The sequence below is a fragment of the Pelobates fuscus genome, chromosome 2 (assembly GCF_036172605.1).
Source record: "Pelobates fuscus isolate aPelFus1 chromosome 2, aPelFus1.pri, whole genome shotgun sequence".
Lineage (NCBI taxonomy): Eukaryota > Metazoa > Chordata > Amphibia > Anura > Pelobatidae > Pelobates > Pelobates fuscus.
This window is the reverse complement of record NC_086318.1, coordinates 168,431,456-168,447,296: the sequence shown is the minus strand read 5'-3', so window position 1 is coordinate 168,447,296 and position 15,841 is coordinate 168,431,456. Positions and strand designations below refer to the sequence as shown.

Sequence of the window (15,841 nt, the reverse complement as noted above, 5' to 3'; positions counted from 1 at the left end):
TGTAAACCCAACTAATTTTAGGCAGACAGGGACATGTATGTCCTTGTTTTGCCTGATATTAGAGGCTAATGTTGTTCAATATGGCAAACGATGAATTGTCCTCTGTTTATTATGGGACATAAAGGCACAGATAAAGGATAAAGGAATAAAGGACCCAAAAGGAAGAGTTTTGACTTTTAAAAAAATATTTTATATATAACTTCTTAAACTATAATCTATGAAGAGCATGCATTTTATTGTTCTTTAGTGTCCCTTTACCTATTTGAGCAGATGTGCTTATTAAGGTCAAGAAGTGAATACATTTGTGTAATTTCTATAAACAATTGCGTATTTCATAAATTCTAGCTAAATGTTGTTAGTTTGGTTCAGCAGCATAATACATCATATTTTTTTCACATTCCGTTTTTTATCAGTAAACCCTTATGGAACAAGTTATATTTTATAACTCTTTATCTTTGTTATTCTCTTTAGATGTATTACATTATTTATTGTTTAAATAAAATATATCTATATTCATCTAGTTGGTATCAATAAAATACATTATTACTTCACGAGCATGGGCGTCCGCATGGGGGGCAAGAGGGAGCACTTGCCCCCCCCCCTGGATTTTTCGACATGCCCCCTCCCACAAGCAATTTTCCCTTGGACTGTGACAGCTCAGTGTGAGGGAAAGAAGGAGGGATCTGGGTGCCGCATTAAAGTTGCCAGGCTGCCGGAGGGAGTACTGTGCGTCTCCCTTCCAAATCCCCAGCGATTTGGTGCCTAAATGCTCCGATCCCACATTCAGGGCCCACCTCCCACACTCAAGCCCCACCCCCGCAACCATGCGCCGGAAGGAAGAGGACAGACTTCGCCTCCCAATGCTCCCAGTCTCCCACAGCCTTCTGTGACAGGTAGGCTTCAGCCCAATAACAATGATTAATTTTGTGTGTGTGTCTGATAGTAAGTGAGCTTGTGTGTGTGTGTTTGATAGTGAGTGAGCTTGTGTGTGTGTTTGATAGTGAGTGAGCTTGTGTGTATGAGTGTGCCTGATAGTGAGTGAGCTTGTGTGTGTGTGCCTGATAGTGAGTGAGCTTGTGTGTGTGTGTGTGTCAGTGACTTTGTAGTGACCATGTGTGTGTCAGCAAGCTTGTCTGTAGTGAGCATTGTGTGTGTGTCAGTGAGCGTGTCTGAAGTGAGCATGTGAGCATGTAGTGAGCATGTGTATATGCATCAGTGAGCTTGTGTGTGTCAGTGAGCTTTTCTGTAGTGAGCATTTGTGTGTCAGTGAGCTTGTCTGTAGTGAGTATGTGTGTATATATATATATATATATATATATATGCATCTTTTCCTAAGTTGTGTTCCAAGCTGTTGTATACAGCAAACACAGACTAAAAGGAATCCATGTTTAAAATGAAATGAGACAAAAATGTGATTCTTTGTTAAGCTAATTTACACATGCCCACCCAGAATCCTTTGCGGTAGTAACATCACTGCAGATTTGTGATTTCTGTGGGAAAAGCAAATCTTATGGCTTGACTGGTGTGCAGATTTTTGTTTAACCTTGTATTAACTATATATATTTTTTTGAGCAGTATATATATATATATATATATATATATATATATATATATATATACTGCTCAAAAAAATAAAGGGAACACAAAAATAACACATCCTAGATCTGAATGAATTAAATATTCTTCTGAAATACTTTTTCTTTACATAGTTGAATGTGCTGACAACAAAGTCACACACAAATTAAAAACTGTTTTCAACCCATGGAGGTCTGGATTTGGAGCCACACTGGAAAAACACACTACAGGCTGATCCAACTTTGATGTAATGTCCTTAAAACAAGTCAAAATGAGGCTCAGTAGTGTGTGTCGCCTCCATGTGCCTGTATGACCTCCCTACAACGCCTGTGCATACTCCTGATGAGGTGGCTGATGGTCTCTTGAGGTATCTCCTCCCAGACCTGGACTAAAGCATCTGCCAACTCCTGGACAGTCTGTGGTGCAACGTGACGTTGGTGGATAGAGCAAGACATGATGTCCCAGATGTGCTTAATTGGATTCAGGTCTGGGGAACGGGCGGGCCAGTCCATAGCATCAATGCCTTCATCTTGCAGGAACTGCTGACACACTCCAGCCACATGAGGTCTAGCATTGTCTTGCATTAGGATGAACCCAGGGCCAACTGCATCAGCATATGGTCTCACAAGGGGTCTGAGGATCTCATCTCGGTACCTAATGGCAGTTAGGCTACCTCTGGCGTGCACATGGAGGGCTGTGCGGCCCCCCCAAAGTAATGCCACCCCACACCATTACTGACCCACTGCCAAACCGGTCATGCTGGAGGATGTTGCAGGCAGCAGAACGTTCTCCACAGTGTCTCCAGACTCTGTCACGTCTGTCACATGTGCTCAGTGTGAACCTGCTTTCATCTGTGAAGAGCACAGGGCGCCAGTGGCGAATTTGTCAATCTTGGTGTTCTCTGGCAAATGCCAAAAGTCCTGCATGGTGTTGGGCTGTAAGCACAACCCCCACCTGTGGACATCGGGCCCTCATACCACCCTCATGGAGTCTGTTTCTGACCATTTGAGCAGACACATGCACATTTGTGGCCTGCTGGAGGTCATTTTGCAGGCCTCTGGCAGTGCTCCTCCTGTTCCTCCTTGCACAAAGGCGGAGGTATCGGTCCTGCTGCAAGGTTGTTGCCCTCCTACGGCCTCCTCCACGTCTCCTGATGTACTGGCCTGTCTCCTGGTAGCGCCTCCATGCTCTGGACACTACGCTGACAGACAGAGAAAACCTTCTTGTCAAAGCTCGCATTAATGTGCCATCCTGGATGAGCTGCACTACCTGAGCCACTTGTGTGGGTTGTAGACTCCGTCTCATGCTACCACTATCATCCAGGAAACATAGGAACTGAGAAGTGGTCTGTGATCACCACCTGCCGAACCACTCCTTTATTGGGGGTGTCTTGCTAATCGCCTATAATTTCCACCTGTTTTCAATCCCATTTGCACAACAGCATGTGAAATTGATTGTCTCTCAGTGTTGCTTCCTAAGTGGACAGTTTGATTTCACAGAAGTGTGATTGACTTGGAGTTACATTGTGTTGTTTAAGTGTTCCCTTAATTTTTTTGAGCAGTGTATATTTATATACACACACACTACATGCAAAAATGACTTATGGGGCTGGCATACAATTTGTTCCAGGGCTGCAAAAAGGGTCCGAACATTGAAGTCATTACAATTATAGCCCTCCATGAAACATTTCCTGCGGACGCCCATGTTCACATGTATGAGTATTTTCATTTACACGTCACTGTAAGTTGCCTTTTACATTAACATTTACTGTATTAATATTTTGTAGATTTACATTAAAAATGTTACAAGGTTCTGACAGGGTAATTCACTAAAATCCAAACAAGCAAGATTCTGTAAAAATCGCTAGACCTTCCCTGGATTTGCAATTCATACATTTACTAACAGCAAATTCAGGGAACATTAAGCACATTTAATTTGTTAATTATTACAATAATCAACCTACTGTTAGCAGACAAACATGCTTGAATTCACAAGCAGCCAGTGGGCATCTACTTAAAACAAAGTTAAATTAATAACATAATACAAACTGGGGAACCCCAAACAAAGCAGCAAGAACCTAGGCGCACCCTATCTATATGCAGAGCATTATGTAAGTTTAGCAATTTAGCACGAGCAAACTGTTATTAACCCTCTCACCATAATTCATTTAAATGTGTTCATTTTTTATTTATTTAATTACTGGAGCTTATTGCACTCCCTGTGAGTTAGTTTTTTAAAATGCTGCTAATTATTACTTTTTATAGCTTCTATTTGACTTAATTAGCAACTGAGAATCAGCAAATTCAGAACAACTGGATTTTCATTATTCAGTTGGATGTTTCTATAATTTAATTCTATATTTCCATCATTTGACTGCATATTTTCATCTTGCAGTTCCAGATTTCAAGTGTTGTGAATTTCAGGTATTCTATTCTATTCGATATTCTCTGGACGGCCAACATCAATTCAAAAGCAGTGTGTATTACTTCTTTTAGAGATTGATAAGTGTTATGATTCTTTAGTGGGTTGTCAGTGATTATTTTTGCATTTGTGCCAGATTAAAATGCTTAGAGAATAGTCATTTGAAATAGTGGTGATTTGCAGTATTAAAAAGTAGGTTTTAAAAATTGTTCTACACTCAATTGATGAACTCTTGACTTCTACTATCCATATCATCAGAACGAAAAGGAACACTGTAGGTACCCCTCCCCCCCGGGGGTCAAGTCCTGGGGAAAAAAGTGTGGGAACTCACCCAAGATCCCCCTCCCACACAAAAAAAACCCAACCCAAAACACTTGTATGCATATATAAACGTATGCACACACATACACTCACAGACACACACATACTCAGACACTCACACAGTGGTGTATTTTAATTTTGTGCTGCCCTAGGCATGACTATACCTGAGCACTCCCCTAATCTAAATTTACCGCCCCTTCCTGTCAAGGGTGCACCGCTTCCTGATTAAGACTCCTCTTTAGAATCCACCTTTTCCTGCTCCTTTTAAAGAAACACTATCGTTCCAGGAAAATACCAGCACGGTAGAAACCTGTAAGTGTAGAATATCCCACTAGCTATAGTAAAGCTAGGATTCCCGGTTCCCTACAACACGAGTCGAGGGTAAAACGAACTGGCTTCAATGGCACACAGGCATCACTATTTATGCAAAACCCCAGGTCCAGGGACAACCCCCTCTGGACCTGATGGGATACAGTAACAATACGAGCAGTTGACCAATAGTAATACAATGTTTCCTTTGAAATTGTTACTGTCCAGCTTGGAGATAATGAGTCCAACGGTTGGGACAATGTAATTTTCTCCAAGCGCCCAAAATCCGACGTTTTATTACAACATATAAAACTGTATAAAATTACATAACTTTAATACTTTAACAGACATATTTCCCATTCCACCGTTCATTATGTAGCCCAGTTCTGAGCGCCACCAGGGGCTGGGTGGTCCGTTGTTCATATACATGAATAAAGAGTTATAACTGGTCGGGGAATGTGTTCGCACAGCCTGAATCCCGAACAGGGTATTGGGAAACAAAAGGAAGTACTTCTGCAACAGTTTGTAGGGTTCTTGTAACAAGTTTTTAAACTATTTATGGTTATTGTTAAAATTGTCAATGACAATATGTAAATGCACATTTGCACATTTTCTGAAGTTATGAGGTCACTGACAGAATTTTTGCAATTGTAGCATTCTATAAGTAAGTATAAAACTTAAATGATTCCCTATGATCCATTTTCTTAACCACATTATTCCACACATTTAGTTGAACTGCCTCAATTAGTGGGCTATTTCAAAATAAATATATTCTAAAATCCATTCTTCAGCACAATCACTGGAGCTTTAAATAGGAGCTCTTAAGAAAGAATACCTCACATATCCATATAACTGCGTCAAGAATAAATAATTCAGCACCTAAATACATAAAATGTCCTCACCTATCACAATAGACAAACCTCAAATTCACTCCAAATAATTCAATATCTGTAGCAAGATACAAGTCTTAGACCATTACTACCAAATTACTGCCAAATCTTCTTCTAAGGACATATTTGTAACACATAAATCTCTTGGCACACGTTTACTAACCAACTAACTAGCATTGAATTAATACATCTGCACACCTTATATTTTCTGAAACATCTCATCTCAAAACATGTCTGCAAAAAGCCCCCCAACATGACAAAACAAATATTGAAAAAAAAAAAAAAAAGAACATTTAAATGTTAAACTGTATACATTTTGATTAAAGATTTAAAAAATTACATCAAACTTTAGTTCTAACTTTAGTTTAGTCCAGGTAAAGCTAACCAATCTTGCGAATGAGTTGGAAAAATAGAAGCATTGTTTCTCTGCATACTTTCTCTATGTTGACTGTCAGGAGCAAAGGGTAGAACTTATAAAATAGTGATTGACAGGGAGCTAAAATAGCTGACAGGTGCAGAATACAGAACTTTGTATTTTAGTATATAATTGTATTTTTCACACCTTTCAAATACTTTAAAGACATATGGATAAGTAAACATGATATTTATTTTCCACTAAATAATAATTCTATGAAGCTAATATATGCTGTTTCATTTTGTTAAAGTTACTATATTTACTAGCTATATAATATGAGATCATTCAAATTTATGTAACTATAAACATATATATTTAATTCATTTGTTTACCTTTTACCTAATGCTTGGGCTCAGTAAGGGAAAATTACATGATCTGCAGTATCCTTCAGAGTTTGTTCTGAAACATTAGCGCTCAGCAAGTGTGCCAAAAATAAAACAATAAATAAATATACATGGACAAATATCTGTTTAAGACAACAGGAAAACAGAAATCTATTCAGACTTCTTACATGAATAGAGTGCAAGTACCTAGCTAAAACCATGCTAAAACAGTCATATGTTACCCAAGTAGGGGTAGGCAACCTTTGGCACTCCATTTGTTGTGGACTACATCTCCCATAATGCTCGTATTGCCACAATGCTGTCAAAGCATCAGGGTGTAGTCCACAACATTGCAGGCGCTGAAAGTTGCCACCATGGCAGCCCAGAGATTAGATCCAATCCTTTTCCAGCATCCTTGGTTGCTGGAATATATAACTTTACCTTATACATATTCTTGACTCCTGTACAGTAAGTTCTGTAACCGTAAGAACAATAAGGATGTGGAATTCTCTGCCTGAAGAAGTGGTTTTATCAGAGTCTGTGCAGATGTTTAAACAGCAACTTGATGTATACTTGCAAAAACATAATATTTAATGATATAATTTTTAAACTGTAGGGTAATAGCTACTTAGTCCAAGGATAACTCTGACTGCCATTCAGCTTATGTAACTATGTATGTGGATAATATACAGTAACAAAAATGACATTAATTTCCTTACAAATATCCATGAGCATTGAATTTACAAAATTCTTAGTTTTTTTTTATTCTGTGCACCTTATATTTTCTAAAACATGTCATTTCAAAATATTCTGCAAAGGAAAAACAAATAAACAAATACAAATAAACCTCTGACACTTTTAAAAGTATAGTTTTAGGTATCCATGCACAGTAATATTAAGTGCTAGTAAGAAACATAGAAACATACAATGTGACGGCAGATAAGAACCATTCGGCCCATCTAGTCTGCCCAATATTTCGAAATACTTTTAATTAGTCCCTGGCCTTATCTTAAATCTAGAATAGCCTTATGCCTATCCCACACATGCTTAACCTCTCTCACTGTCTTAACCTCTACCACATCAGCTGGAAGGCTATTCCATACATCCACTACCCTCTCAGTAAGAACAGAAATAACTGCGCAGTTAAAGGGATTCTCTATTGCCCGTTTTCCTGGCACTGTAGAATATTGGAGTGCCCCCTCCTTCCCGCCCCCCATCCTATGTCGCTGAAGGGGTTGAAACTCCTTCAGACACTTACTTGAATCCAGCGCCGATGTCCTTCGGTGCTGGTCAGGCTCCACCCATGCTCCTCCCGCTCCGACATCCACCGGCGGGGGAGACCTAATGCGCCACACGCACACATTAGACGTCTCCATAGGAAACCATTATTCACTGCTTTCCTATGGGGATTCCGGCCATGCTGGAGGTCCTCATGCATAGTGTGAGGATGTCCAGCGTCGGTTAGACGATCAAAAGTTGTCTAAGAAGCAGGAAGTCCCTCTAGTGGCTGTCTGGTAGACAACCACTAAAGGAGGACTTAACCCTGCAAGGTAATTATTGCAGTTTATAAAAACTGCAATAATTACAAGCTCAGGGTTAAGGGTGATGGGAGTTGGCACTCAGACCACTTCAATGAGCTGAAGTGGTCTGGGTTCTTCCAGTGTCCCTTTAAGGCATTAAAATAAATGGTGTTACTTTTGCAATGTGTTATCTTTCCTTTCCTGTTTAACATTTGTGTTATTAACAGAGGATGTTGTCTTGTTTGATGTGAATCAATGTGAGAAGATTACACTGTAAAGAGGCTTATTACAGAACGGATGAGTGCTTTACAATCAAAGCAGATCCATACACTCTGCTAAATACACATTTTCATTTGGGAGCTAAAAATCATTAATACTTTCATGCAACATAAAGTACACTAATGTTCTTCTTTAGTTTCTTCTTAAGTATTAACACTAAATATAGTATCATTTTTTCTATTTGATATGAAGTATTTAATATAAATATATTTTGAACCAAACCCTTATTTGAGTTAATGTAATATAACCTGGAAATTTTAGGCTAGAATTGCAAATACAAATACACAAAAATACACAAAAAAAAGTCCTATGCTCAAACTCCCACTACTCCTGGGCAGCAGCAATGGCCATAGTACAGTCCCAATATATACATTAAAAACCAAACAAAAGAGTTACCTGCGCACTATCCTAAATCTATATGCATATTTAAATAGCTGGAGGTTTTTAGTATCACTCCAATGGCCATTATATTGTAAGCTCATCTACCACATCAAGGCAAACCTCTTAGGGGAGTCCTACACTAACAATTCACTTTGCTTAATTCAGCTTAATGTAAAAAAAAATTGCCATAGTATACATCAGCCCCAATACATACAATAAAATCCAAAGATATTGGTTATTTGTGCACTATCCCAAATACCTAGGCATGTTTACATAATTGGATGCTATTGCAGAGTAATAATCTGGCTAATTTGAGCCTAGAGCAGGGTTAAGCAACTTTGCCAATGTTGTAGGCTACAAATCCCCTGATATTTTGTCAGCATTATGGCTGTAGAAGTATTATGGGAGCTTTAGTTTGTAACATCTGGAGTGCCAAAGGTTCCATACCCCTGACCTAGAGTATACAAGAGAGTGCAATAAGCCCTATGGGCAGCAACGAGTATAACATGCTAACAGTATACAAATCCATTATTATGTTTTATATTTTGCAGACTCTTGTTTTGTATGTTGACATCCTTTCATTTCCCCTCTCTTTAGATGGGGGTTAGTGTCGTTGATTGTGCAGTTGCTGGGTTAGGTGGTTGCCCATATGCAAACGGTGCAACTGGGAATGTTGCTACAGAAGAAGTAATCTACATGCTTAATGGAATGGGCATTCATACAGTAAGTCTGAGATTCTCCTTAACAATTACCATGCCTTAATACTCTCTGTATATGTAATTAATATTAATAGTATTAAAGGAACACTGTAGCATTAGGAATGCAGCATTAAGAACATTGGGTGCATGCGCAGCGCTCACCTCCATGCACCTAGAATTCCTACATAGTGAATCACTGAATACATTGATTCTCTATGGCAGACCATGTGAGAGCCGCAAGTTAGATTAAAGGAGTGACTTGAATCAGGCATCTCAACCTTCTATTTAGTTGAATATTGGGTTTTGGGGGCAGGACAGTGGGGTAAGACTGCAGGCACTATTACAACCTCAATAAGGTGAAGTTGTTAAATTGCTTACACCCTCTTTAATTGTAAAGTGAGAAAAAGTGATACTTAATTGTTCTTGATTGTTCTGTGAAATGTGAAGATGTGTTTATCTATACAGTTACCTAGGAAGGACCTTAATTTAATAAAATCTGGTAAGTAGTGATGTCGCGAACATAAAATTATGATGTAGAAGATGAATTTAGCCGTAGTCAGAGGGATTCAGTGAGAATAGTGGTGAAATGTGTGTGGCATGACTGAGTGTGGGTAAGTAAGAGTCAAGTATTTTAACTGGGCACTAGTTCTAGGTGGGATAAAGTGGTATAGCGGATGGATGAGTAGTTTGGTTCGTTTTAGAGGTTTGTAGAGAAAGTATATAGTGATCATGATTTTTAGCGATATCCAATATTTTTAAGGTGGTCCCAGTGCCACCACTCATATTTGGTTACACAATAGCTTGCATTTAAAAAAATTAAAAAACTTTTTTGACTGTAATATAATAGCAGTCAGTTTCCTTCACACGTGTGCGTTTCAGGGCCTGCCAGGACACAGTGTCACACCAGTGCAACTCATATCTGGTGTAACAGTAGTGTACATTAAAAAAAATAAATAGAAATTTGACTGTGAAATAATAGCAGTCAGTTTCCTTCACACGTGTGCGTTTCAGGGCCTGCCAGGGCACAGTGTCACACCAGTGCCACTCATATCTGGTGTAACAGTAGTGAACATTTAAAAAAAAAATACAGGGGGCTTGTTGTCACCTTTCGGGGACCCTTGGTGTTGTACGTGGCTGGGTGGAGGAAGAGACCTTCAATGACATCAGTGAGGACAAGGAACGGGACATGGCTAGCTTGGTATCCAACCTTGTGCAAATAGGGAGTTTGCGGTTGTGCAAATGGACTGTTTGTGGTTGTTTGCGGTGCGTTAAACGGGGAGTTTGGTCTGTCACTGTGAAGCGGGCGTAACCCTTACACTACCTGATCGATACAACATCATACCTGATGTTTTAAAGCACGTTATTCCAAACAATTTAGGAATGTTAGGTGATTTATGCCCTTTATGGATTAAAACCAGACTCTGCATCAACTATGTAATTTTCCATGGGAGTTTTACCATGGATCCCCCTCCGGCATGCCACAGTCCAGGTGTTAGTCCTCTTGAAACAACTTTTCCATCACTATTGTGGCCAGAAAGAGTCCCTGTGGGTTTTAAAATTTGCCTGCCTATTGAAGTCTATGGCGGTTTGCCGGGTTCGCCTGTTCGCGAACATTTGCGGAAGTTCGCGTTCGTCGTTCGCGAACGAAAAATGTTATGTTCGTGACATCACTAATAATAAGCACAGGTTACTGGCTATGGGAGGATAATGTATAATAAACACAGGTTACTGGCAATGGGAGGATAATGTATAATAAACACAGGTTACTGGCTATAGGGGGGGTAATGTGTAATAAGCACAGGTTACTGGCTATGGGAGGATAATGTATAATAAACACAGGTTACTGGCTATGGGAGGGATAATGTATAATAAACACAGGTTACTGGCTATGGGGGGATAATGTATAATAAACACAGGTTACTGGCTATGGAGGGATAATGTATAATAAACACAGGTTGCTGGCTATGGGGGGATAATGTATAAAACACAGGTTACTGGCTATGGAAGGATAATGTATAATAAACACAGGTTGCTGGCTATGGGGGGATAATGTATAAAACACAGGTTACTGGCTATGGGGAGGATAATGTATTATATACACAGGTTACTGGCTATGGGGGGGATAATGTATAATAAACACAGGTTACTGGCTATGGGAGGGATAATGTATAATAAACACAGGTTACTGGCTATGGGGGATAATGTATAATAAACACAGGTTAGTGGCTATGGAGGGATAATGTATAATAAACACAGGTGACTGGCTATGGGAGGATAATGTATAATAAACACAGGTTACTGGCTATGTGGGGATATTGTATAATAAACACAGGTTACTGGCTATGGGGAGGATAATGTATAATAAACACAGGTTACTGGCTATGGGGGGATAATGTATAATAAACACAGGTTACTCGCTATAGGGGGAATAATGTATAATAAACACAGGTTACTGGCTATGGGGGAGATAATGTATACTAAGCACAGGTTACTGGCTATGGGGGATAATGTATAATAAACACAGGTTACTGGCTATGGAGGATAATGTATAATAAACACAGGTTTCTGGCTATGGGAGGAATAATGTATAATAAACACAGGTTACTAGCTGTGGAGGGTAATGTATCATAAACACAGGTTACTGGCTACGGGGGATAATGTATAATAAACACAGGTTACTGGCTATGGAGGATAATGTATAATAAACACAAACACAAAAAAAAATGAATGCAGCTTCAGAATTAATCTAAATTGTATGCTGTCTAGGAGGTTGGAGGGTCTGGGAGGGAGGGTTTGCTGCTGATTGGCTGGAATGTGTCTGCTGACTGTGAGGTACAGGGTCAAAGTTTACTCAATGATGATGAATAGGGGACGGACCATATGTTCGCCATCCGTGGCGAACGCGAACACGCTATGTTCGCCAGGAACTATTCGCCGGCGAACCGTTCGGGGAATCACTACTAGTAAGCGTGTGCTACTATTACTACTACTAACTCTAGTATTGTTACTACTTGAACTATTATTACTACTTTTACTTCTACAGCTATTACTTACGGAAACTACTATTGCTACACTCCTATTATTGGTAATACTGTTTCTGTTACCACTCCCACTACTAATACTGCTGATAATGCTACTTATGCCAATAATGCTACTGTTGTTGTTTCTACTAATTATATAAACAAGCTTTCAGTACCCCTTTTTTGTTTAAAAAAAAAAAAATCCATTGCCAGGATTACTGATAAGTGTGTATTAGAAAAAACGTGTCTGTCCTGATTATATTTGCAATTCCTATCACCCCTTTTATAAATGACTGTAGATGCAGCTGGTTTTGAACAGTTCATGGCATCTCATGGGGTTAAATGGGTACCGGCCAACAAGTCAGATGGGGCAGTGCGCCACCATCTTTAAACTTCATCAGCCTCCAGTGACTGCAACAGTAAAACTAGTAAATAGGCAAAAGTTAATGTTCTTTAACTTCTTAAGGACACATGACATGTGTGACATGTCATGATTCCCTTTTATTCCAGAAGTTTGGTCCTTAAGGGGTTAACGGATAACTACAGGGTCAGGAACATAAACATGTATTCCTGACCCTATAGTGTTTAACCCACCATTTAGGTGGCCTAATAAAGGGCCCTCCCTTAGCCCTCCTATAAAAGTATAAAACTCACCTTATTTTAAGCGCTTCACAGGTCTGCCGGTGCTGGCTCCACCCCCTTTGTGACATCATCGAAATGGCCGATTTGAATCAATGCATCTCTATGAGGAAAATTCTGCGTCTCCATTAAGAGCAGTGGACTGAGCCAAGAAGCATCTCCAGTGGCCATCTGAGGAGCGGCCACTGGAGGTGTCTGAAAAGGCAGTGTTTACATGAAAATGCCTGAAGGGAGCTATTATACTCACCAGAACAACTACATTAAGCTGTCGTTGTTTTGGTGACAAGTGTCCCTTTAATTTACATAGAAAATTATAAAATACCTTCTGATTTTTAAAAGAACTTTAATATTAGAAAAAAATAATAATAATAGAAAGTTTAAAATTACGATTGGATTCTTAGTGTAACCTTCTGCTTTGCCTCTTAGAACGTATACCTAATTATGTGTGCTTACTACCATGTGTTGAACTGTTGCTTTTGCAAAGATTATTATGAGGCTATTCTGATGACCCTGAACACTCATCTGGTCTACTTTTATATATTTACTTTGACATTATGCTTGGAGTTATCTTTCAAGCGTTTTAATGTGCAGTGTGCAAATAATCCAGGCAGCTCTTTTTGACTTTAATACAACATGTTCCAGTGCACAATACAAACACTGTAAACAGATAGGCACATCATTTATCCTTTTAGTCTTACAATAAGTTACTAAAATGTTATCTGGAGAAAATACAAATGTGCAGTCCAATCAAAGCTTTAATTATTTATTTAGTGAAGGACATTGAAACTGAAATGTATTCAGTATAGAATACAATACTTTAAATTGATGTCTAATTGTGCGTACATGCGTTTAAAAAAATATATATATATACATATACAAAAAAATAAAAAATAAATAAATATATATATATATGTATGTATATATATATATATATATATATATATATATATATATATATATATATTATAATTGTAATATAGTTAAAAATGGAAGGTAAAAGAAGTAAAAACAATATTGTTTATACAATTAAAATGTAGAACTCAGCTTCACTGCAAATCATAGATGCAAATATGTTAGAGTTAAGGTCTGAATGGTCAGTAGATTTTTGCAGGAGTTTCCATTCTAAATCTGCTTGACCACTTACATTGATATAGGAAAGGTACCCATGGTACATTGAACATAACCACTGCAGTGTGCTGTTGTGGTTTATGGTGTGTGGTGTGTTCCAAATCCACCCATGTTTACAGGCTATGTACATGCATACATTTACATAGGAATCAGGAGGGCTGCACTTGCCTAAGAATGCTTGACATATAAGGGTGCTGTTGGGACCAATGGATACAGCATACAGAATCAAAAACACACAACCAGCTGTAAACAAACTTCAAGGTTCACTAAAAGTAAATGTTTTTAAAACTGCAAACATAGTTGGGATTTAATTACAGTATATGCTCATATAGTGCATAAGACTGGCATATTGTCAATGTACTCCATATTTGTCAGGCCCTACTCTTCCAACCAAATGATCACATGTGACTCATTCCATAGCCCTGTTTAACATTGCAGTGCTGAGAGACCCAGGAAGACGGATTTCCAGGTAAGTGGATTCATCTCATAAGAGCTGGAATGAGGGGTCCGCAATTCACCAACACATATTTACCATTACCACCTAGAGTCATCATCATCCCGTTTATTCCTTGGTAAAAAAAATTCTCAATATCTATTCTGTATTCAGAATGTTGTTTTTAAAAACATGTCATATTGGAAAATACCTAGTCCTATATAACAATCATTTTTCATGAATGAACTTCTGGTTAAAATACTAAATATTTATTATTTTTCTCTCAGGGAGTTAACCTGCACAAAGTGATGGAAGCTGGAAATTTCATTTGTTCTGCCTTGAACAAGAAGACAAATTCAAAAGTGGCTCAAGCTTCGTTTGTGCCACAAAATTAAATATATGCCGTGCATGATTAGTCTATACCTACATTAATATCAAGTTAATACAATTATATTATACAACATTTAATATAGTTACAAAATGTAAATGTTTTTTGCATATATATAATTTCGGTATACATGATTCTCCAAAGTATTTTATTTAAGTCCTTAAGAACCAAGGCTGTTTTGAGACTCGACATGTTTGTGGTATAGATAGGCAAAAGTATAGGGTGAACCAATAATGAAATAAACACTAAATAAAAGATATATGAACAATAAAAATCAGAAATAGATATAAAATACAGGTATCTAAATATAAAAGGTGCTATCCAAAAACATAGAATAAACAGGAAAAGTCTCTCAATGTCTGGGTAAGTATAGGTACTTCTTCAATCTTGATATTCACCGAGATGCTCAGGTTCCATAGGTATATGTTAGGAGAAAGAACAAAACTCCGATAGTGCAATAAGTCCAGAATATGTAGTGCAAATCTTAGAAGAAATCCAAATTTGGTACTCACATGTATTAGAATTCAGACCAGCTCTAGTCGAATGCACATATAGTGGTTATAGTCCCCCACTACTAGAGTAGCGCTGGAAGGTACACTCCACGGGTATTGTAGTAGCCGGATATATATATAAAACCAAAAAAGAATAAAAAACATAAAATAGTGCTCACTGTATAAAAAGGTAAACCAGGAGTAATAAAATAAAAATGTACTCAATTAGCATAGGTGGTATAATCCCCACCTGGGATTCTTGGTGAGATACTCACTGGAGATGTAAAACAGGATGCCAGGTAATAAAAAGTAAGGAACATGGCACAATACTGAGATAAAAGTGGGAAATATACCTTTAATGAACAAATAAAACAAATAATAATAGCCCACAGCGTGTTTCTCCCAAAGAGGGCTTTTTCAAGTGGTTATTCAACATGTGAGTACATTTTTATTTTATTACTTCTGACTTACCTTTTTATACAGTGAGCACTATTTGTTGCTTTTTATTATTTTTTGGTTTGCTATATATCCGGCTACTACAATACCCGTGGAGTGTACCTTCCAGTGATACCCTAGTAGTGGGGGACTATAACCACTATATGCACATTAC

General features: G+C 38.2%; 1 protein-coding gene across 3 annotated transcripts in view; it reads left to right on the top strand.

Moving 5' to 3' along the window:
- HMGCLL1 (3-hydroxy-3-methylglutaryl-CoA lyase like 1) overlaps positions 1 to 14,757 on the top strand; it is a 122,959-nt gene extending 108,202 nt beyond the window's left edge. For all 3 annotated transcript variants that reach the window (XM_063442938.1, XM_063442939.1, XM_063442940.1), the window contains exons 9-10: positions 9,032 to 9,157; positions 14,640 to 14,757. In XM_063442938.1, the coding sequence (XP_063299008.1) occupies positions 9,032 to 9,157; positions 14,640 to 14,747 (234 nt within the window). In that variant the 3' untranslated portion in view covers positions 14,748 to 14,757. The remainder of the gene's footprint in view (positions 1 to 9,031; positions 9,158 to 14,639) is intronic.
- Positions 14,758 to 15,841: the final 1,084 nt, after the last annotated feature.